The sequence below is a fragment of the Zonotrichia albicollis genome, chromosome 3 (assembly GCF_047830755.1).
Source record: "Zonotrichia albicollis isolate bZonAlb1 chromosome 3, bZonAlb1.hap1, whole genome shotgun sequence".
NCBI classification, from domain to species: Eukaryota; Metazoa; Chordata; class Aves; order Passeriformes; family Passerellidae; genus Zonotrichia; species Zonotrichia albicollis.
Window position 1 is genome coordinate 76,819,782 of NC_133821.1, and position 25,334 is coordinate 76,845,115.

General features: G+C 38.8%; 1 protein-coding gene across 1 annotated transcript in view; it reads right to left on the minus strand.

Moving 5' to 3' along the window:
• Positions 1 to 16,668, minus strand: part of RFX6 (regulatory factor X6) — a 35,343-nt gene extending 18,675 nt beyond the window's left edge. Inside the window, exons 1-6 of the mRNA XM_014269608.3 lie at positions 16,240 to 16,668; positions 15,884 to 16,040; positions 14,206 to 14,329; positions 12,890 to 12,951; positions 6,066 to 6,143; positions 3,455 to 3,482 (exon numbers count right to left, since the gene is read on the minus strand). Coding sequence (XP_014125083.1) covers positions 3,455 to 3,482; positions 6,066 to 6,143; positions 12,890 to 12,951; positions 14,206 to 14,329; positions 15,884 to 16,040; positions 16,240 to 16,408 — 618 coding nt within the window. The 5' untranslated portion in view covers positions 16,409 to 16,668. The remainder of the gene's footprint in view (positions 1 to 3,454; positions 3,483 to 6,065; positions 6,144 to 12,889; positions 12,952 to 14,205; positions 14,330 to 15,883; positions 16,041 to 16,239) is intronic.
• Positions 16,669 to 25,334: the final 8,666 nt, after the last annotated feature.

Genomic DNA, 25,334 nt, shown 5'->3' on the forward strand with positions numbered 1-25,334 from the left:
AGCTAACACTGTTACATCTGAAACCAAAAATTCGTGCTAAACTTGTATATAATTTAATGAGTCTCTCAAGGTTCCACAATACTTGCATTCAGATAACCCTTCAAAACTATTGATGCTTATCCAGATCTGGACCCCAGCTCAGGAAGGTTATTAAATATATGTCTATATATAACCTCCACAGAACACTCTTCAGGTCTCAAATGCTATGATTAAGGTGAAACCCTCATCCTCAAGAGAAGAAAATACAATCTGTGCTACAGTTCTGCTCTTACTGGCTGAACTGTAGTTATGCTCATAGGACTGCATTCAAATCTAAAGACCATTTGGCTTAAACCCTTCATTCTATTTTAGCCTAACCAGTCCTTATGTAAAGTTAGTGTGCAGAGCTACAAGCTGGCCTTCTGTGTATTCCTGTGGAAAATCTTACTACTTCTATGCAGACTCCTTCTGTACTAATGCATGAAACTTATCATCTTGCATAAGGCATTTGAATGGAACTGGACGTGACCTTTTCCTGCCCCTTTACCTACAGGTAAATTTCACTGAAGTGGGAATGGTAGGTATATAGTGCAACATATAGTGTAAAAGTGTGCAAATGTGACTTTTTTTCTGTAAATGTTGACATATAAATTGGAGGCTATTTTCAAGTGAAATTCTCTCAAATACTAAATTCAGAAAACCATACCTGTAACTGACTTATGCAACATAAATATAGCCCCATTTTTATAGGGTGATATGTCTGACAAAACATACAGCAAAAAAACAAAAGCATACATCATGTAAACGAATTTTGCCTGTGTTATCTACTATTAAATTACACATAAAGCTCTAAGTAAAAGAAATTGCAGAAATTTAGAAACATTAATACTTCTTCATGTCAATACTTCTATAGCGTTATAATTGCCTATCACGCAATAAGGAGGGTATTTTTTTTTACAGGAGTAATTCTAATTTTATTATGCAATTACCCATTAAATATATCAAAAGCTCTGATTAAAAGGGATTTGTTCATTTAAAAAAAAGCAGTGATTTTGGTGGGAGGTTTTAGAGAAGATAATCAGCAATGTTTTTTACCTTGCTAATGGACTTATTTAACTGTGCCTCAGTTCTAGGCTTAATATTTTAACCTGCTGCCACTTGCCCTTTCAATTTAATGCCATCTGTTTCTAATGGCCATTTAACATTAAGATAATGACAGCAATATTATCTGCCTAATTAACCATGCAGACTCTAATGGTGCACTAACTGGTTTAGATAAAAGAATTTGCTGATATCTCCCCCTACAGAGAGAATACTAGAAAATGTGATAAAACATACCAGAAGTAAACAGTGTCCCTGGCACTCAATAAGTGTTCATTCAAATGCCATTTACTCAGTATATTTAGACAATCAGTGCTTTAATATCTTTTCAATGTCTTTAAGTTCCCACTGAGAATTACACCTTATGCAATTGTTGTAAATCTTTTTGGAATACCTAATTGCATGTACTTTCAAGCAAATGAAAAAGGATGTTCACACTAATATAAATATAATGCCAAAATTTCAGTACACTGAAATTATTATAATTCAGTTTTGACCATTAAAGACTTTTTTTCTCTTAAGACCTGCCTGAAAAATTTCAGACAATATTGAGCTAGACAATCAAGAACTCACAATGATGTGACCTTTCTCATTTATTTCCACCAACTTATCTGTGAACATTTTTTTCTGGGAGAACAGAGGATCTTTGGGTCAGAAACAAGACAGATTACAAAACAGATTTGTGGGATTGTCAATTCCAAGACAGACTGCCAATGCCACATCAGAGATGGAAGAAAATATGCATTCATTTATACCAATGGAACCCAATATATTCCATCTCAAAACTCTCAACAAATGAATGCTTCAGTAGTGTTCATGAATATGTTGGGGATATCCTGTGGCATATCACTATCTTTTTTTGATAAGATAGCCAATTATCTGCACAGGGAAAATGCAACAGATCTAATCTATCTGAACCTCACTAAAATACTTGACATGGTGTCACCATGGGAAATGATCAGTTATGCTGGTGAGAGTGGGGATTAGTAAAAGAATGTAAAAATATTTAAGAAACTGACTCTGGCTGAAATGCTAACAAGTTCTGTTGACAAGGAAACTACTGGGTTGAAAAGGGATCGAAGTGAAAATTCCCAAAGATCAGACTTGGGGCTGATGTGACTGACCATTTCATAGATCAAACTGGTTGACATGAGCTGATGAAATCATCAACAGAGAAAGACCAAGAGGTCATGTAGAAAGACATGGATGGCTTTGAGATAATGGTAATAAGGGGGATGAAAATCAATAGAGGAAAACTACACTCTCAGGGGCAAATAAAAATGCCTGCTATCAGCTAGGAGTTGCTTATCTGGAAATTAAAAAGGTGAAAGGCTTGCTGTGTATCAGTTGATCACAGAAGGTATATTTAGTCTAGTAAATTAAATGGTGTCAGGAAACATTCCCAGGCAATACTGGAAGAGTATCACTTAGAATGGCCTCTGGCATTCTTTTGGCCTGTGCCAATTAGCAGTATCCCAAACACCTCCAGTCATATTTCAACATGTACTGCACATTAGAGACATTTTTTGTGGCAATGTAGCAGAGATGTCCCTATGTCCTTTTGCAGATTCAGGAGATAATAATATGGATGCGGGATATTCCATGCCAATTGAACTCAGCACCATATAAAAATACTGTGAGCAACCCTTAACCTTTAATATACAATAATCCATAATTTTCTACTATTCATATGACCAGAACGACAGGGACTATACCATAGTATACAGTAATAAAAATGTAGACTACTTGAGGGGGGCTGGAGAACCAAAACCAACAAAGCAGGGTTCATCAGAAGGGATATTTCCAATAGCAATTGGAAACACACCATTTACAACACTTTATGATTTATTTTGCTCTAAAGATAGTAAAATCAGAACAAGTACAGTGGAAGGCTATAAGGCTGATATGAAGTTAGTCAAAGCTGCTGTTTGTCACATCCAGCAAGCAAAAGGCATAAGAACAAAATGTCATGAAGAGCAAAAAATAGAAGAAGGCAATACTGACTAGGAGGCATAAATTTCAGTTTATTTAAAAAAAAAAATTATTTTCAGCTTTCAGTCAGGCATACAAGATTCTGAAAAAGCCCTCCTGCAAAAGTAACATATAAAAAAAATAAAGCTAGAGCTTGGTCCTTTGCTTAAATACAGTTATGGCTAACTGGATTGCAATGGGAACTCTAAAAGATGTTTTCCAACCTTATTTTTCTTTGAATATTTGGAGGAACAAATACTCAGCTTTGTTAAAAAAGGTTATGCAGTCTAAAATTTAATGAAAAATAGTGTTGCAATTTTCAAAGAAAGAAATATGAAGGAAATCACAGGTCACATAATACTTGTATTATAACAAGTAAAAGGAAACAGATTACAGCACTTACCTCATTCTTAAGCTTGCTTCCAGAGAACCTTTGAAAGTAAACACATTTGATTATTTTTTCCTAGGCAGAACATTTGTAGAGATTATATAGATGTATGATCTATTAGAAAAATTATCACATTTTTCTAAATGCAATTGCAGTTTTTTATGGGTTTTTAATAATTTTTTTTCCCTTGACTTCTTCCACTGATTTTCAAATGCCTAGGGATAACAGGAAACCTATTAATGTCTTATAAAACATGAAGATTAAGACCACTGACTAAACACTAAAGTGTAAAATCCAGTTTCATGGTTTTGTTTGGATCTTTGCCGGTTCACAAACAGCAAAAGGGTAGCATAGGTGCAAGTCCATAGTGTCTTTATAAGGAAATACATGCAGTTTTTAATAGAGCTTAATAAATTCAGAGTAGAAAAAGTACACACACACACACGCACACATATGTATTTTTATATATATATATATATATATATATATATGTATATATAAATTCAAAATTCTTGGGAAAATTAAGAAATCATAGTGATTTCCCATTCTTTTTCACTACACTACTATTTTGATCTAATGACATACATTTCTGAGATAAAAGATTCCTTAACTGGCAAACATATATGGCTGTATAGTGAATGTCCTATTAGGAGTCCAATTGAGAGCTTGCCAATGAAGTCATTGAAGTATCAGACAACTCTTTGTTGCAGAAACCAGAAAGAGCATTTTAAATTATAACTATGAAAGTAGAGAATGTGCAATAATAGCGATTCTAATGGGTCAGTATAATGATAAATGTTGTTTGATTATTGTTATTTCCTGTACCACTAGCTGCCAACTGATAAGATACTGTCGGCAATATGAAGTCTCATAATTATTAGTGGCAATATCATTGTTTCCTGCTGTTGAGATGCTCCCTGGCTATTTCCTGCTCTCTGAGATGCTCTCAGAAATCCAGAGGCTGAGCAGTTGTGGAATTCCTCCTGCCCAGGCCTGACAGTTCCCACCACATGACAATCCAGCATATGTTACCTAGACAGTTCCCTTGCATGTTGAGAGTTAAGTATAAATGAAGGCATCACTCAGCTGATTACAATGTGAATCTAATTAACTTCAAGGCTAGATGTATTTGTTTTGGACCCTGGATTTCCACATGTTCAGCAAAATGTACTGCATGTACAGCAAAAATGAGAGGCAGCATCAGCTAGCACTGCTCTTCCAGAACCCCAAGGACTAGAAAAGATGTAAAGGAGATATTTAAGGATCACTATATGCAGCAGCCAGGAATTGGGAGTTTGAATCCCTACACTTCCTGATTCTTTCATTATCCAGAAGCTTGTTCTTAATCCCAAGCAACTGCACCATTCTCTTCACACAGAAAAACCCAGCTACTGTGGTGGGCCAGACTGTGAAAAATGAGCATCTGATCTTCTGCTTTAATTCAGATAGGGAGGCAGTTGAACTGCTGGACCCTGAAAATTCAACATATCATACAGGTCCTAACACAAATAAAAGGTTCCTAATTAGTGAATCTAGTGAGTAGTCCTGAAAATCTTAGAACGTATCTATGCCATCTTCATGTGAGTGTATACCTTCAGAAATCCAGCCTTGGGGAATTTTGCAGAGCTCCACTTTCTTTGCACTCATTGCTACTAGATTGTACCTGCCTGACATAAAGCTGAGGAGCAAGAATTATTATTTTCTTTTAAGTGAAAATAACTGTCTTTGAGTCAACAATATGAATGATTTGTTCAAGATAATTCTGTATTATGAAAGAAAAATGCACTGTGTACCAGCAACACTCCACAGCTCTGGATAAATATCAGACAAATAAATAGAATATTCTAATCTATTTCACCCTAAGTACTGCTGTGGAGACAACCCTCCCTTTTAAAGCATTATTGGCAGTATTACCCTCAATTTGTACACTTGTCTTATTGCCTGGAAAAGGTCTCTTTGGATATGACCTAAATCTGCCACCAGTCGAATTTTCTATGTGTGATTATAAACTCATTTATTCTTTTCCTTTCTCAGAGCCCCACTTATCCAGGTATACTGCCACAGACAATGAAAGCCGTCATTCAAGCCATATGTGAACAGAGACATTTGTTTTACGAACTATTAATCTTTGGCAAACCAACAGGCAGCTATCGTAACGTATTGATCCTGCTAGCTGTCCCTTAAATAAATATAATTAGAGCTTCCTGGGTTAGGTTTAAACTGATATTAGCCAGTCAAAGGACCTGTAAATATTAATCTACACTGACCCCTCCCTCCTGCCCCACAGGTGCCAGCTTCACACCATTCTCCAGACGTTTCATAATGGAAAGCTGTTCTGGGGAAAGAACTCACAGGGTGACACACAGGCAAACAAAATTAGGCAAGTGTTCTGGAAATAGGATTTTGCTCCCTCACATAAACTTGAACAAATGTTCTGCTGTTAAAAGTTGACAGCTCTACAAAGACTGTGGTGGGGTCAAACTGGAAGACTCTATCAAAATATAGAGATCAATCTTTTAAGCACTTAGATAACCAGCAATTCTAGTAAATTAGAGTCCTACATATACCTTCCTAAGGGAAGATTATAGCTAGACCTTCACTGATTAAGTCTCAGAAATTATTTTACCTGGTTAAGCCCTTTCCAGAATACACAGAGTGGTAATATGCACTGCTTTCTTTAATGCCAATTCCATAATAGTGATATCTGCAGGAAAAAAAAAAAAAAAAAAAAAAAAAAAAAGAGAGAGGAGCATTTATGAGTGACAAGTAAACCAATCTTCCAAACTGAAAGTAAAGGGAACTGTCAGACTGATTTTAAATGCTTTCTGAAAACTTTTCTAAACAGGGTCTAACAATTCCTTTCATAGACACAGAACAAAATCTAGTCTCATAGAAAAGAGTACTGTCATGATTTGATCCAAATTCTATGGTTAAAATTAAAATATTTTCTCTCTTACTAGAAGAATGTAGCTAGAACAGAAAACCCAGAAACATGTTACATTTCTTTTCCCTAACCTGCCTTCTGTTACACTTTACTTCATTTGTTTGAAAGGGTGCTGGGTTTGATCTATTAGGTTCATTTTATCTCGCTTGCCACCGTTACATTTAGACAGTCCCTCAGAGCCTTTCTCAATTGAAAATAGCTTGCAAGTGCACCTTACAACTTAGTGCTCAGTCACCTATGACTAATAATGATAATATGTCATCCATCCATTCTTCTGTCAGATCGTAGGCTAACTCTGAATTATTAAGCCATTTAGGTACTTCTCATCCACATTTGTCTCCCTTGTTGCTCTCCTGGAGATTACTGCTCCCAAATAGAAACTGAAAAAGGAAACATGCCTATTGCTCAGGCTTTGCAGAACTCACACCCAACACCTTAACCAAAGACACCAAAGAGGCAAAAAATGTTGCGTTGGTGCTAAGAAAACTGGCTGTGCAGTAGCTACTTACTGCTTTCCACTGATTTTGCTATAAAATAAGTGACATCTGAGAGAAGGGCAGGACAGCAAGCTGGGGGCAGCTCTTTCCTTAGCAGTCATAGCAAAGTTTCCTTGAGTTCATCTATCAAAGCTGATAGGCCTCGTCTTATAAATTCCACTGAATAGATTTAAAAACTGATTGTGTTAAACCAAATTTGTCTAAGAATGCTATGGATAGAATACAAAGGTTCATTTGCTTTTTACTAATATTAGCTTGAAAGTACCATGGCAGCTGGTTTAACTGAGCTGCTTCAAAGTACCACTTTGCAACACATTGCACCAATTTTACTCAAACTCCCCAAAAGCTTGAAGAAATACATTCTTAAGACACAAAGCCTCAGCAAATAGTTCATAGAACACATCAACAAAACTGTTAATCTCATCTCATCTCTGCTCCTCCTGGTGAAGACCATTAAAAAAAAAAAAAGACCACAATATTTTGTTTGTTCTTGTATGGAACTGTCACAGGTAAGAACAAAACCCTCACATGCTTTATATTTACAAAGCTGGTTAAAGGCATTAGATACAAATTATGCCTAAGAAAATGTTTATTAGGATGATATATTTGCCTAGCCTAGGTAGCTGCAACAATCTCAGCTGAAATAATTTTTCTATTTCTGGACAGTCTGTTGTGTGCATTCGGGATTTTACAGCCAAGAAACACGACAGAATGTGGCACCATTGCTTTTACTGCTTTTTTTTGAAGCTGGTGAGTCTACATAACACTGCTAGATCACTGTGGCACCTGTCAACCCCTAGGAAAGCTAAAAGTGTCTCCCCTGTTTCCATACTGTGACAAGAGGTATTGAAAATATATAGATATGGATTCTTTGAAATGACAGCATTTACGTACTCTTTATATGGCAAAGGGTGTCCATTGAACAGGACAAAAAACAGAATAGAGTTGTGACTGCTTCTTTAACAATGTTATCTGCCCATTTGTCACTGGCCATTTGAGCAAGCAGCTGCCCACGTCTCATTCCAACAGTTTAAATCTCCCAGCTTCAATAACATGCCATTTTTAAAATTCTAAAATAAAGACTTTCACACTTTCACCATAAATTTAGCATTCCCTCCAGTTGAGGCTGGAGTGGGCCAGAGGCAAGGAGAAGCATTACTTCTTTACAAAGTTATGATTCAATACCTAGATTATTCCACATCTAATTTAATATTAATATATTTGGGCAAGGAACAGGAACTGTTGTATGATTTAGATTCTAAAGTATGTAATGGTGGGCAATATACTTGTTTCTGCTGCAATGTCCCAGGATATCAGAATTTTTCACTGAGACATCTTGCTATGTGGAGAATAGATATTTTCAGTGCATATACTGTGTGTATTAAAGGCACAGCAGGTATCATTCTGTTTTTCTTCAATAATGTGCAGCTGAATTTTTGCTGCTAAAAAACAGAGTTTTCCATTCACAACAGCAAAACTATTAAAAATAATATAATTTTACTTTTCAAACTCTGTCTGGCATCCTCCATAGAGTAACAGGGTATAAAGATTATTATTCTCTTACAAGCCATTAGTTGAATAGCTTATTTTGGGCTCCCTGCTGAGAGTGGTATACTCATACCACACACACTAACAACATCTTTAACCTACATCTTCAAATGCCTTCCATCTCTTTATGTGCGTATTTTTGTTGTGTATGTTCAGTATATTTTTACTTTACTATTTATTATTTCTATTGTGTAATTAACAAAATGTAATCAGTTACTACAAGGAATTTACTCTCAATTTTTGAAACAAACATTTTATAAAACAAACTGAACTACTTTTCTCTTTTCATTTCAGTGGTTTGTTGTAACATATGTTCCTACCCAACTTGTAGCTCTGATTTTAGCATACACTGACACAAATGATAGCTGATAAGGAAATGATAGGCTTAAGCTGTTCAGGGACTTGCAATAACTTCTTATCACAGGGCCAGCTGCCATATCAGTTTTATTAACCCACTAAATCACTCTTAATAAATAAGATAATAGTTTTCAGACATGATGGATAAAAGTTAAGATTCATCATTGATCAAAGTCTACAAAGAAATTAAATTGTAACTTGAGCTCAAACAGTCTTCCCGTGTGTATGGACTGAGCAGTTTGTACGTTTTCCCAAATAGCTGCTTCAGGTGATTTGTGTACTGTGAAAGTCACAGCTGAGTTCTAGCATTGACCACGGTATGTTCAAAATTACCCATGCAAAAAGGTGGATTTAGAACAGAGAACTGTTGCTGATGAAACACTAATCTGAGAGCAGCTTGCAGTATTTATAGTGCTGCATCTTCTTTCACTCAGCAGAATGAAAACAGAAAATTTCCCTTCCTTTCAGCTATGTAGAGTGATCAGCATGGGCACAAGAGACTAACATATTTTATTAACAAAATTGTGTGCAATGTGTTGGACCTTCTTGGCCAAATGTTTAAATGAATTTAAGTACTGACACTTTTTCACAAATGGGTTGTTGGATGTAAACACAGAGAAAGAGATTCTGACTTGAATTCTAGGAATCACCAGACTCACTTTTAAGTTTATCCTTTGCCCTGAATTCGAGATGACAAATGCTGTTTGGGAACAGAGGAAGAACTAACATTTGTGTATCTCATGCCTTACAACAGCAACTGTATTCCATAAGTTAGTGCAGGAGCTTTCCCTCAAATCCAATTCATGCTCATGAGGATGTGAGAAACAGCTTGTTTCAGAGTGGGAGAAAAACCATTTCCACCACCTTGAAGATGATGGGAAAAGGAAATTATTTTCTTTGCTTTCTTCTGATCACAGAGAGGCCCTAACAATAGATTGCTGTGTACGCTTGCAGCATCCAGGAAGGCACTTTTTTTTCACAGGACATTAACTTTTCTCTAAATTTAAGAACAATTATTCCATTGGAGAAGAATTGTCTTCTTCCTTTTTATGCTTTTGCAGCATGTGGAGTCCTGGACAATGATCAGAGCTGCAGGGCAATATTGCTATATAAAACATCACTGCTGGGAATACTGAGTGCTAATACTGCTCCAGCTAGCATTATATGGTAATAAAGATAGCAGTGACAGAAATAATACCATGTCACTACACTACTGTGCTTTAAAAAATATTACTTAATTGCTAGTAACAACTCTCCTACTAGTCTCAGTGACTCAGAAACAGCTTGTAACATTTGGAGTCCACGCTAACATAAAAAGAGAAGAACTGGTAATTTATTGAAACTGATGAACAGTCCCTTAACTTTAATATTAATTTAATGGAAATACTTCTGTAAATAACATTTGTGTGACTAACTGCTAGCTGGTGAAATCAGAAATTCATTTACTCCTCAGCAAGTCTGTAGTTCCAAGGGGGACAAGGCCCAAAACACCACAGATAGAAAAATTGATTATCAGAGATCATTAAACTAAAAAGGGTAGATTTGAATTAGATATTAGGAAAGAATTCTTTCCAGTGGGGGTGTTGAGGTGCTGGCACAGGTTGCTCAGAGCAGCTGTGGATCTCTCATCCCTGGAAGTGTTCAAGGCTGGATTGGATGGGGCTTTGAGTAACCTGGCTGAGTATAAAGTGGCACAGGGATTACACTAGAGGATCTTTAAGGCCCCTTCCAACCCCAACCATTCTATCATTCTATGCCTCTATAATTCTAATATTCATACTGACACTTCTATATGACTGCTTGCTGCTATATTTGATCTCTGAACTGGAAATATTGTCATTTGTGTCTTTTGTGAGGTCCTTTTTAGCACAGCAAGATCAAGATAAGTGCATCTTAGCAGAAATGAGAATTGAATAAGAAAAGCCTCTGAGGAAAACTGATGAAAAAATACAGAACAGCAAGTGCCAGATGTTCAAACAAAACCTGATGATGCCTCAGTTCTTTGAGGAAATTGTTCAAGAACAGTTAATCCATATGAAAATATGGCACATAATACCAACAAGGTCAACAGGGATATGGAATCTGCCAAAGAAATGTTGGGCATGCGTTATTTCTATATTAATATTGTTTCATGTCTTTAAGAAAAGAGGACTACAGTGACACCTGTTCCAATACAATCAATTTTGTAGCTATATACACATTTGAAACATACTCATTTACTTAATAAAGGTTGACTTATTGTGCTTAAACCATGCAGACACAGGACATGTTTGGAAGTTTGGATCCTCATTGGATCCTGTCTGTCAGTCTGTTAGTTATGTCAGATATATAATGAGCATGAGAGAGACTTCTCCCTTGCATTATCTCATTCATTGTAACTAAGTAGTTCACCAAATATGTTGGGTTATGTACCTGACTAAGAATTCACCACAGCAATGATGAACTAGCACAATGTCAAATATTCCTGCACAGATTGTGAATGCCAGATCTCTTAAAATCTTAAACAGAACACCAGCAACAAAGCTATGTCTACACCATCTTATGCCTGTAATCACAACTTAAGTTCACCACAGCAGACAATACACAAAATCCCTCTTTTTCCTAATAAATAACCTTCCTAATAGTTGCTCTCCTCAAAACACCTCTACTCAGCATCTATAGGTCACCTAAAAAAGAGATGTGAACCTCAGTTCCAGTTTTCCTCTATACATTTCAGGCTGTGTAGTGTCTCCTAAAAGAGGTGAATGGATTACAAATTTGTAAGACTGCGAGAGACACTACACAAGAACTATCCTCTGTTAAAACGAACAAAAAAAAAATCAAAAAAAGGAATAATGTTCTACAAAGACAGTATATCCTTTGGATTTTATGTTTTATTAGTGGTTATTTAAAATAAATGCTCAAGGCATGCTCAAGAAACAGAATGTCTTTGCAAAAAATTTGGATTTAAATTCTTCCCCACCTTCATTTTTTCTGCAACAATACCTACAATTCACAAATGACATCTCATTCATTCTTCAGCAAAACTAAGGTGGAATAACTAGCTATTTCTTGTATTTCTAAGGCAGGAAGAAAACCAAGTATAACAACATTTAATAACTACCCAAAACTATGACCATAAAAAAATTATCTTTCAGACATTTCTAGAATATTGCAAAGCACTTAGGAAAACGAGTCTTGTAGATTTTTTACTTTTCAGTCTCCTTTTGTTTTGAGTTTTGCTTATAAACTACTGAAGAGTTACTAAAGAGTAACTTTGTCTTTCAAGGCTAAGTAGCTCAAAATAAAGAGTTTTCCCAAACAAACAGAATGTTTGAATGTTCTGTTTTCAAAGATTTTCTCCTATTTCTATCAATACTCTGGTTTTCTATCTTATTCATTAGCAAAATGTATGTGATGGAATATGTTATTACCACTCTTCACAACAGTTTTACACTAAATTATTCATGGCCAAAAGCACAAATTCCAGAACTAATAAAAATTTCAGCACCAGGGGATATAGAGTTGTCTATGATCTATTCCTATGACCTAATATTTTACAGATCAAATATACAAATTAATAGGATACATTATTTATGAAACTACTGCACTATAGATGGTGTACTTTTCAAAGTTTTATAAAATACCCACAACAAAGAGAAGAAGTATACCTTAACTTCAATTTAAAACAATGCTTTTTCTGGTGATGTATTTAGGTGAACCCATATTGTTACATAGAGAACACAATGAAAGTTGTTAGTCTTGCAAAGGAGAAATAAAATCACTATTTATGGAAAGATGACAAGCTATAAAAAGTCATGTATTATAAATGATTTTTATATCTAATATTTTGACATGTATTTGCAACCTATGCATGGGTCTATAAATGCATTGATAAGATTTAGAAGCTTAATAATTTTAATTTTAAAAATTATGCAGCAGTTTTTTTGAAATTTTAATACTTGAGTTTGAGCATCAGTTTCAACGTGTACATGAAAGTTATCACATGCAGTGTACCATCTGAATAAACCCCCCTGCCAATTAGCACATATTAAGGAGACATGGAAACACAGATGATTCCTAAAATGTGTTCTATAAGCAGATACACAGGTAATTGTGCCTTACTTTGAATGGCCCCTTGTTCCGAGCCGCCTTGTGGTAAGGAGAGGGAATTTCTGGCGAATGGTCTAAAGAGAAAATAACTGCGTTAATTTCTAACACTGGCAAACTTTCTTAGCAATCTGTTTATAGAAAAGTCGTAGTGTAAATATGTTGTCTAAGGTAGCTAATGAATTAGCATTTTTGACACTTAGGGCACAACATAAATCATTAGGCCATGTTTCACACTGTAGGTTTTCTTCCATCCTTGTTCACCTTGCTGTCTATCTCCAGTCTTCCCACCTGTTTTCCCTTTCTGATTTCACTTTTACATTTTAAAATCTAGTTTTCTTCACCAGAATCCTATTATGTTCAAGCTCCTTAGGTTCAACTGTATTTTTTGCTTCAGAGATTTAAACAAAATCAGGGGAAACTCTGCCCTCTAGCTATTCTGTTTTCAAAGATAAACAACTAGAATGAAACTTATTTTTTTTATTTGAAAGTGTGATCTGAAAAATTAATTCAGTAATAGAGGTAGATCTAATAGATACATCCAATAGACAGATCACTGTCAAAATAATGTTTAAATGGAACCTATTGTCTTTCTCATTTATACTGAAACTATATATGAAAATTAGATATCCACTTTTTTCATATATCCAGTTCAAGAGGAATAAAATAGGAAATTAACATTTTATGAACCAGAAAATCCATCAAATCCATTATTTAATTAAATTAATGCATTTTGCTATGTATAAACCATTACTAGATTAGTACTGCTTTAAAAAGATGATCCTTGAAGCATTTTTGGTTTCCTGTTTCACTAAACAGTCAGGATTTAATTTGGAGAGTTCACATCTCTCTTACATTAAATCACTTCAGGATTAATTGTAGAGAAGGGTCGAAAAGAGAACGAATCAACAATTTTTCATTTGGAAGCTCTTTGTGTTATTAACTTCTTTTTCCCCTTCTACTAGCATTGCCTGTGTCACATCTCACCTTACACTGCCCTTAGTATAATTATAAGTGTCCTCCATGTTAGATCTGGTGGAAAGAACGTGAACAAAAAGGGAAAGAAAAGAAGCACTCAGAAAGAATGCATTTTTTTGGGGTTTTTTTTTTGTAAAAACAATAATAAATTAAAGGGAATTTCATCTTCAATCTCCTAAAGGTGATGTTAAGAAACGCCTTCGCAGGAGACAGTGTAGTTATAGTTAGTCTGATTCCATGTACATTAGCAGTAGAAAACATGTTACTTTCAGAAGAATTCTTATACAGGTGTACTGAACTGTGACTCTTCCAAACAACTGATCTAACAAATTATTAAGGCATTTACTTATTACCTTCCCAAAAGTTGCAGCACAGGCAGGTTCCAGCTTCTCTTTTCTGCAGAAGTCTAAATAATGTGCATAAAGGATGCATCTTGGTAAACAAACTCCTTCACATACAATGTAGTTTTCTTCCAGCCTGTGTAGAGAAAGAAACTGCCAGAGTAAGAAGCAACATGTTGTTTCTCCAGATTGCATTTCCCAGTTTTTGCTTTTTCTTTTTTTTGGTTGTTCTTTTTTTAATTTTCTTGAAGAGTTCCATCAGAGCACACAGATGAGTTTCTCCTGAACGTGACAGGCACTACAGACAGACTCCACACTTGGTACTTAGGCTAGATGCAGAGTATGGAAAACCTGGAGCCAGATCCCTGTTCTTAATGAGTCCTTTTCAATGTCTGGACCTTTTTGCTTTATTTAAATTACTAAATTATCATCATCTAAGAGCCAGACTTAGTTTGAAAATAAGAGTCCTACCTAGACTATGAAAGACCTGGGTTTAAGTCATTCCTTTGACAGGATTTAAGACCAGGAACCTGGACTTGCATCTTCTGTCCCACTGTATCCTCAACACCTGAGCTAATGTCTCTTTTCTCCATTGTATTGCTTTTTAATTTCCACTCTGGACGTGGAAATGCTTCAAACCACACTGGGAAAAACAAAGAACAGTGTTTTTTAAAGAAGTTGAATTTCTATGTATCTTCCCAATCAGTTTGCAGAATACAAGTGCTGAGTGATGGTCATTAAAGTAAAATTTTTAAAACTGAAGCAAAAGCCTGACTGCTTTCACTTGAAGAGAACCCTTGTAGCAGCTGGGTATTCCTCTGTCCTGTTGGGTTTTTTCTTTATCATTTTACATTGTTCACTACTCCTGGGATGGTGTGCAATAAATTTGTTTCTCCAATTACACAAATTTGTAAGAAAATACTGTGTAGTAAGAACTGCATATTGAATAATTTTGCAGTGACTCACCAGACTTAAATCCTTAACTATTTACACTCAGAAGTAAACTAGAATAAGAAACTGAATAATTTGGATTAGTCTAATTTTTCAGTTAGAAGGAAAAAATATCTCTATTGACAGTGTGCATTTCATTATTAAGTTCCCATTTAATTCAACAGAATTCCTCCCTAATGTCAAGTGTATTTTAATATAAACATTTATCAATTAATGTCTGCAGAATTTGACCTCTTATTTGGTTAACGTTTTTCCCCAGACAAAATAAACCAAAGTTAGGGCCTCAGTGGATGGGAGAACATAATGAAAAAGAAAGGCATTATAGGACAGTGAAAATCTAACTGCCACAGCTTTAAAGGATAATTAAAGCAGTCGTTCACAAATGCAATTCTTAAATAATGTTTCCTTTCTACATTTTGATGATACATTTCATTGATAGCCACACAGTGTGAGAATCTGACCAAGACTTCTATTAAGTGACAAACCTTCGATAATTTCAAAACTCAGAAATTTGGGGACGGGTGTCCTTATTTGTAGATGAGGCTCATTCAAAAGAAACCCGCAAAACAAAAACAGAAAACAAAAACCAACAAACGAAACACCCCAAAAATGAGAAATTTTCTCTAAAAGAGATGCCGCCCTCCTCGCCGGCTCTGCTGTTAGACAAGGGTCCCTCTGAGTGTGACGGCTCGGTCCCGGAGCCCCCAGGGCGGGCAGCGGGGTCTCTCTGGAGCCCTACCATTGCAGGGTGAGCTGCGTCTGCTTCTTCTTGTCCTTCATGATCTGCGTGATGCTCCTCTTCGAACACGGGCTTTGGTCGGCGGCTGTCAGCGCGCCGTAGCGGGCATCCGCATCCTCTTCTTCCGAGGAGAGGGTTTCGCTGCCGAGCCGAGTTTCTGGGCGCCGCGGGGACGAGAAGAGAGGCCCGAGGGCATCGTTACGGTCCCGCCACAAGCCGCCCCTCCCGCCCGCCGCCCTGCCCGCCGCGGGTTGAGGGACAGACCGACAGCCGCGGCCCCGCGGAGCCCGAGCGGCCCTGCCGGTGCCCGCCGCGGCCGGGCCGAGCAGGGCACGGTGCCGGCTCCCCGCCTTTACCTGCCTTGACGCCGGCGGGCAGCGGCGGCTCGGGCAGCGCCCCCCGGGCGCAGGGCAGCAAGCTCGGCCCCAGCAGCCCCGCGTAGCGCTCCTCCTGCGCCTCGGCGGGCGCCGCCTGCGCGGCCGGGAGGTGCAGGAAGGCGTCCCCCTGCTCGGGTCCCTTGGCCATGCTCTCAGCGGCGCCGGCTCTGCCCCGGCGCGGCGCGGGCGGCGCCCATGGGCGGCGGGAGGGGACGAGAGCGGCCGGGCGGGGGCTGAGGCGTGGGCCGGGGCTCTGCTCCGCGGCCGGAGGTCGTGTCGGCCAAGCGCCGCCGAGAAGGGGAGGAGAGGCGATGGGGGGGCGGCAGCGGGGACAGGTGTGCCCTAGGGCGCCGTCCAGGGAGGCGACATGGCTCCGAGCGGGCACGGACGGCCCGCCCGCCCCGGGGCTCCGCCTGCACAGCGCCCACAGGCGGTGGTGTCTCCGTCCCTGCCTCGGCTTCCCGTCCCTGCCTCCGCTTCCCCTGCCGCCGCCGTGCTCGGTCAGGCCAGAAGGGGACAGGGCACGGCTGAAGGCCGAGGAGGTTCGGGGGAGCGGGCCTGGAGCGGATCCGCCGGGATTTAATGATTAACTCCCGGCGGCGGTGGCTCCGGCCGGTGTGGGAGCAGCTCCCGGCCCGCCGAGGCCGAGGCAGGGGGCGGCCGCAGGGTCCCCTCGTCCCACCAGGGTAGAAGGCTCTCCCTGTTCTCCCCTCCGCCGGGTGCTCTGCGCTTCGCAGCTGCCTCTGACAGCCACAGGGTGGGACCCTTCTGGGCACTATCTGTCACTATTTGTATTTCCTTCATTCTCGGCGTAATTTTGTAGGTGATGGAGCAAAACATCTTCATTTGATACATTCATCTGGCAGACATGGCTTTGCTTTGCTCTGTTTCAGCATGCTGACTGACAGATGGCAGGAGAGAATCACAGAAAGTGGTCTTTGCTTTTTCCAGAGAACAAAATTGTCAGTAGGATGGAAATCTAGTCTGATCACTGCAACATCTACTGTTTTAATAAATTCTCATTAAAACAAAATGTTAGGTGTTGTGCTGTTCCAGGTAAGGACTGGGAAATTGTAGTATGACTTGTGGTAGCAAGCAGCCCTGAAATGTTATATTGGATTAATTGTGAAGCATTCTTTGAGCCATCAAGTACTGCAGGGCTGTCACAAACACAAAGCTTGTGAACAGCTGTTTCCTTTCTACTCTCTTCCAGTCTTCTGTTGCACCTCAAGTCATTGACACCACCAGCACTGCAAAGCAGCAGAATATGACCACTTCCACTCCTGCAGAGATGCATTGTCAGACCAGCTATCATCTATCAAATCCATATTTAACAAATATGGTGTGCCCATATCTTCTGAAAGGCCAAAAACCTCATCATAAGAATAAGTGATGGACTTCAGACTCAAGGCAGACCTGTGAGGGAGTCCCAGGATCAAAAATGGCATTTAGCCCAAACTTTCTGCTGTTCTGCTTGCACCTCTTCCCTCCACTGTGTAAAATTTATTTCTTTCATTACTGGTTGCTCCAGTCAACATTTCTTCATTGTTTCCATGTTCCCTTTTCCCTTCATTAAGTGATGCTATGTATGGCTTTGACCACACGTGCCTGTGACAATTCTTAATGTAACTCACTGGGACAGTCCAGCATCTGGTTCCAATGGCTTTGTTTGAGGCTGCAGTAAAATCTCATTTGGCCCTCTGACTTTTAGCTGGCCTGAACACTGGCACAAGTGATGAAAATTTAGTCCACCATGATCAGGACTTCCATTGTATGGTAAAACTTCTCAGCTGCATATTGTTGTGTTGAATCTTTTGTGATCAAAATACAGCGTGACACTGAACATGGATGCTTTGGAATTATGGAACTATATGTAGCCATTTGTTCTTAAAGGGCAGGATTCTTCTGGTGGCAGATTATCCTCAGTGACACTAATGAATTCAATCCATCATCATCAACACAGGGATTAATTAAGGGGTCTAGCCTAGGGACCAGCTAGTTTCCACCCTGCAGCAAGTATTTGTAAACCTGCTGAAGAAAGCACAGACCCCAAAAGCTATGGCAGGTGGACAATCCTTCCCCACTCCCTCTTGTTGGATGTATGATTTCAGCCTTTGGGAGACAGAAAGGATGGGGCAGGTGTAGAGCTGGGCTAGCTGAAACCACAAATACCAAGGATGTTACAGCATTGCTTATGCCTAGAAATTTTTAATATTGTTCTGGGTTATGTCTGTTGAGAATCATGGTCCTAACCATATTGCTTATTACTGAATAAAATCTGATTATGAAGTAGAACTGTTAAAACATATATCCATGTATATTTGGCTTTTTAGAATTTTCCTGTTCAAAAATTGTGCACACACAATGACACACACACACACATATATATATAATCCCTAGAAGCATTCAAAGTAAGGCTGGATGGGATAGGGCTCTGAGCAGCCTGATGCACTTAGAGATGCCCCTGCACATTGCAGGAGGATTGACCTACATGAGTTTCAAAGGTCCCTTCCAACCCAAACTAATCCATGGTTCTATAACTTGTACTTGAAGCATGCAGCACCTCTTGCCTAACTTTGTCTCAGTTAGTGTTCTTAGTCTAATCTGTTCACCTCAGTCTCCCTTTAGAGCCACTGGAGAAGAAAAAGTGTCTCTCAGAGCTAATTCATACCAGGCACATTACCCAGTGAACAGATCATCTTCTCATAAATGTTTCCCTTCTAGGTCTCTACTGAGAACCTAGGAAGCCTTGCTTAGTTTTAGGTAAATTTTGTAATGGTGTAATCCCACCAAAATTCAAGTCTGTTGTATAGCCTGGAGTAAATTATCAGATACATGTGCTCTGTAGGACAACAATTATTTGTTTCTATAACTTACATGTAAAATATCTTTTCTATCAGCACTCAGGTATTGCACCATTTCATCTTGCTGCCGTGTTTTCTTTTCCTTGTTGCCAACACAGCACATGAAAACAAAACATTTTTCAACTTTATTCATATCAGCGTGACTTGCCATTAACAACAATCTGCCTGAGGGGTTCTCTGTTTTGAACTGCAAAATGTTTGGAAGATAAATGCAGCAATAGAAATACAATTTGTTATTGATCTGTTCCTGTGTAATCCTGCATGATGTTTACTTAAGTGTTGGAAAGTGTTTCACCTCATATCCTCCCCAGACAAATGAACTACGCAGGAGACCTGATAGGGTGTTGATGCCAGGACTCTTTGGTAGACTCTAACACCTCTTTCTTTCCAAATATGCTGACAGTACCATAAAAGTAAAGTATGGCACATACCAGCATTCCACAAGGATATAATAAATTAATTTTTCATAACTGTCAGTGTCTGTCATTCTCTTTGCTTTGACATAGCTTGAATCTATTTAGCTCTTCCTGAAACTCCATTTCTGGTTTTCTGTGACTCCTTGCAAGAAACAGTTTTAATCAGCACCAATTCAAACAAGATAGATTTCCCATTTATTTTGGTCCTTTCCACATCTCAGTGTTTACTTTTTGAGAGTTATTTTCATCTTGAAAATTAAAAAAAAAAAAATTAAAAATCGATGCATTAAGCTAAGAGCTCCTGCATTTGATGTTGTCACTGGCAACACCTTTTGAAAGCATATATCCAAGAATAGATTTTAATCACAAAAAATTCTTTAGACAAGAATCTATATTAATTAAAGGGTCAAATTTGAAACAAATTTAAACATCCTCCAAAATCTTAGCTTTATTGTTTCCAAGAATTATTGAATCATTCTTTTTGATAAATTAACTGTAATGACGGCTTGAGAACATCACTCAGTGATAAGGTAATTTTTTTTTTTGTCTTTGCAGTTTTTTTCTGAGCCCTTCTCAAGGTTCTTAAACGTCAGCAATAAATGATTTCTCTAAAGAATTTGCTTCTTTCTGGTGTCTTGAGTCACCAGTTTTGTGCATGCAAACAGGTGAAACCTTAGAGAAAGCAAAGGGAAAGAAAGAGGAGGGTCCTCAAAGCACTTTTCCATTCTGTCTCTCTTCTACCACACAGGAAGATACTTGTATCACCCACTGCTGCCACTTTGTGCTGTGGCTTCTCAGGAGCTTGTAGAGGAAGGTGGACAAAGATGTGGAAGTGAAGGGAGGGCACCAGGCAAGGGAAGTGGCATCCTTCAGTGTGGGGCTGGAGATTTCTGCTCTCAGTGGGAAGGGAAGGAGGATCTTTCATTGCCCACCTAGTCCAGCTCAACAGCTATAGCAGGGCTGCACTGGTGCCTTTTGACCTCAGCAAGCTCTGTGAACTGCCAGCCCTGATGCTGGAAAATCACACAAATGTGGTTGAACTTTATGTGTGCAGCCAACAGAGTGAAAAGTTAATATGGAGCTGCAATAAGCACAGACTACCCAGGAGGAGAATCATTCATCTCCATCAGGAACATGTGTGTGCGTATCTACACAAAAATTCCACAAGAAGATAAATGAAGGACCCGAAGGATGCTATTGCCTCCATGCCTGACTATTCCCACCTTCTTTTTGTAGGTTCTCATTCTGCCTTATTAGTCATTTCATAGCTTTCGTTATATCACCCTAAACTTTCTGAGTTTCTGTAATTTTGAAAATCTTTTCCCAGCTTGGTATGGAAATGATGCACAAACCTTGCCCTGCCAATAACTTTACAAGCAGGGCCAGGTCTGTGAAAGCATCAACTTGTCTGACAAGTTAATTCAGTATAGAGCTGACAGTTTCCTTTAAAAGGAACAATTGCTGGCATCCAGTAGATGGTGATGTTTAATAAGGCATTTCCTGGTCTGTCTCCAGCTGATAAAGCCAGACCTGTCTCTCTGTCTCTTTATGTTTGGATATTTTACTCAGTGCCTCTTCCTATGATCTTCAAATGAAAACCCATTCTGTTTTACGTAGAAGTGGGCCCTTCTATTTTTCTTCCCAAAGAACAAACTTCAAAATAAATAAACCATACATTGCACTAACCCCTTTCACAGTTCATGTGTCTCTGTCCTCTACAAACCCAGAGAGACTCTATGCTCTGTAGGTTAGTTGAGGTAAACTGTATAGTTCTGACGTTATGGGGCTACATGTAAGCAAAAAATCTCAATGCTTACCTCTCTCTTCATCTCTCTTCAGATAATGTTAAACAGTTGTCTCAGGTTACTTATCTTGATTTTGAAAAGCCATTTTTGCCAAGTATGTACTCTTTTTTCCTGTGCCAAAATGGGAGAAAATGTTTGTATTCATAGAAGTACATGCTCCTACAAGCTTACAGACTGAACAGCCACTTCACCATTCATGTATTTGCACTGTGCTTTGGTGGGCACATTCAGGAAAAAAAATATTAAGGAGGCCAGCAGAGTTTTTCACTCAGCAGCTATTCAAACATCTTGTGTTCCTCTATGAATGATCCAAGAGTAGAGCTGAGCTTAGAGGATATGTTCACCCTTAAAGAATTGATTTTGAGAGTTTCTGCAGATACTCCAAACAGGTCTATTAGCAGCACTTCTTGTATAACTAGCCTATCTGCAAACAACTTCTAAATAGGTGTTAACAGAAGCAAACCACTAAAGTCAAGGGACCATTCTCTCTATGCAAAGCTGAGTCCTGAATCTTCTACCACCAGCTGGGTGCAGCTCACTAAACTGCTACATTCACAGAGAGCTCACCACTTCTCAAAACAAGTTTTGTGTCCCCCTCTGTGTCTGCCTGTCCTTCCTGTTCCCAGCCACACTCCTTCTGCTAGCATTCAGCACTTGTCGACGCTGCTGTATCAGTTTAATTTACTGAAGTAACAGGAAACAAGGCCAAGACAAAACAATGAAGGGCTTTGTGATATTTCAAATTGTTAAATGAGCCCAGAAGTGTGATCAGAGCCAGAATGTGAGTGGGATGGTACCAGTAGGACTGAGGGAAAGGGAAGGAGGATGGTCAGGATAGAGGATATATAAGAATGGAGGCAAGAAAGATTTCCTCACTTTTGCAGCAATAAAATCTGCTGAACCGCCTGCGAAACCACAGACCTATTAATGGGTGATGTGCAAATTGTGTTTTTTAGATTAATGAAGCTACCTTTGAACAAATAATCTCACATAGTTACTGAGCAACTTAACAACTCTGTCATCTCTTCCTTTTCCCTTTCCTTCTTTCCATGTCTTGCCTTGCTTAGCCTTTCTATTTTTAAGGAATATTATCAATGTTTTTCCAGCTAGGCATTAACAGAAGCATGCTGCACTAGGAATCTACTAAGTGCTCTGTATCTGAATCTAGTGTTCTATTACTCTGAATAATTCTGGTTTTCACTCCAGAATTTTTTTTCTTGAGATCTATTAGCCATACTACACAAAGGCACAGGGACAAACAGTGCCTTCACCTGGAAGTTGCTCAGGCCCTCAATTAATCTAGAAACAAAAGCTGCTCTTTTGCATATTCCCATTTCTAGCATATGCTGTGCTTTGAAATGGAGGAATGAGGCTTTGAATGATGAGGAGGAAAGGCTGTTTCCTGGATGCAGAGGCACTCCTGCACTGCTAGCTCTGACTTACTTCAGGCAAGTGTTTTCTAAGGTCAGGAACCAAGTGTTTGATGTTACTGTCCCCTGTTTTTCACTGATGAAATGGTGTTTCCTAGTAATGAAGAAGTTATTGCCAATTATTTTAAAATTTGGGACAGAAGAAAAAATTATTTTTTCCTTGCATTATATATTTGGACAATATTTTAAAAAGCATTTAATATATACATTATATTTAATGACAATGTGAGAGCAGTTCAATGCCTGATGCAAAAGCAATTGTATCCTTCCCACTGACTTCAATGGGCTCTTGATTAGGTCCTTATTTGCTAAGCAAACACTCGATGAAAGTTCACATTGTCACACGTACACAGTCAGAGAGGTATTGTGCTCTAAGGAAATTCACAACTTCTTGCTGGTAACAGATTCTGGAATCTGGTCTGGAGGAAAATTAATTCAATTATCTGCATAAGAGGAGTTAATGTTGCTTGCTGTCAAAGATCTAACTTCAACCACAAAGTGGTCATACTGTTTTCAGCACTTCTGAGCATAAATCCTGGCCAAGGACAAGATCCTTGGGGTAGCTGGGATAGTGGACAGAAAGCCAGGCATGCCCTGGGGAGGGCACAGTAGGAAACCTTGCATGATGCAGAGGATCTAAATTGATAAGGATTTTTTGATAAAGGGATACTGGATGTTCTCAGTAGCAGCCAGGTTCCTGGTGGTCAGGGTGCCTCCCAAATCCCTGACATTAAATGAGCCACCTTACCTGTTTCCTGCTCTGTTTAGCACACCAAGCTGAAGGAGGCTGAGTATCTCCTCAGCTCCAGCCAGCCTGAGCTAGTCCTTTCCTTCACCCAGAACACCTTCAACACCACCTGCTCCACCTGCTACATGTTTTGAAAACACCAGAAAGGTCTTTGCTGTGTCTCTTATCAACAGATGGACTCTGTGATTAAGGGCAGAGAGCATTTGTGCAGGATTTAGCAGCACATCCCACTGCAATCTGAACTAACTTGAGTTAAGGGCATCCTGAAGTGATGCCTGGGTTACTGTGATGGTAGTAAAGGGTGCTCCAAGAAACAGGTTTATTCCATGCTTTTAGCATGTTGGATTTACCCTTCTCCACTTCTGTTGCCCTTGTTTGAATTATAGGATCATTTTCATAGAATTATAGAATCATTAAGGTTGAAAAAGACCTCCAAGGTTATCAAGTCCAACCTTTGACTGAATACCACCATGGCCATTATACCATATCACATTATTTCAACAGCCAGGGGAATTCCACAAAGAAACATTGTGGATATCATAATACATTCTATTTTGGGGTGAAGAATGGTAACAATGGAAACAGAGGCTAGCCCTTGGTCTTTATCTAGCTACATTTTATTTTTTCATATATTTGCATATAAGCTTGCAGAACTACACATGAATATATGTGCACATTTATCAAAATTTCAATCAAGTACTACTGCTGCACGCCATTAAAAACAAGGCACTTGGAAATGCTCAGTTTAGGAATTGGAAATAACATAAATAAACCAGACTGAATAAGGGTTAGACCTTTGGAGAAAGAGAAAGCTCTCATGGGAATAAATTCCTGATGAGAAATTCTGGTGATTATGGGGTTTTTTTCAAAATATTTGTGTTGGATATATGGGATAGGAGACACAGCAAATTCTGACCCTAAAATTCACTTTTCATTTCTTTTCTTTCATGTTTCCATTAACATTTATTTCCTAAAAATGCAATGCATATGCAGCATTGCCACATATTAAAACTTGTGTCTTCAAAGACCTTGGTAGTTTATAGATCACTTTGTGATCTGTTATTGTGACCTTTGAATTGGAAGGCATATTGGAGCATTTCTGAACATGATAGTCTCACACCTTATCTGGAGAGCTATCATGTTTCAGTCCTGGGGGGTACAGATGAGTGTAGCTTAAACACCTCTGCAGAATTAGGCTGTAAATTACTCTGGTGTAATGCAGAAAATAATTTAGTTTTCTGTTTTCTAATTTCTCATTAATGAGATAGGACTAAATGTGGCACCTGTGCAAAGACCTTTTTTTACTGCCTCACTTCTTGTAATCATGATATTATGAATAATTTTTCATTAACCTACAGATATACCCACAGACTCTAATGAGAACTACCATCATCATCATCATCATCATTATTATCATCATCAGGTTTTGATTGTGCCTTGTTGATAATTTGTGAATGCATTTGTGTGGAAATAATGACATTACCTTTTTTAACCAAGATACTATCTCAGGAACAATAAGAAAATATTTGCAGTCTTTCAGTACATAAAAGTGGCTTACAAGAAAGATGAAGAAAGACTTTTAAGCAAGGCCTGTAGTGACAGGGCAGGCGGCAACGACTTAAAAGTGACAGAGGGTGGATTTACACTGTTAATAAGGAAGACATTTTTACAATGAGGGTGGTGAGGCACTGGAACAGCTAGCCCAGGAAGTTGTGGATGCCCCATATCTGAAAGTGTTCAAGGCCAGGTTGGATGGGGCCAGTCTGGTCTAGTGCAAAGTGCCCCTGCCCATGGCAGGAGACTTGGAACTA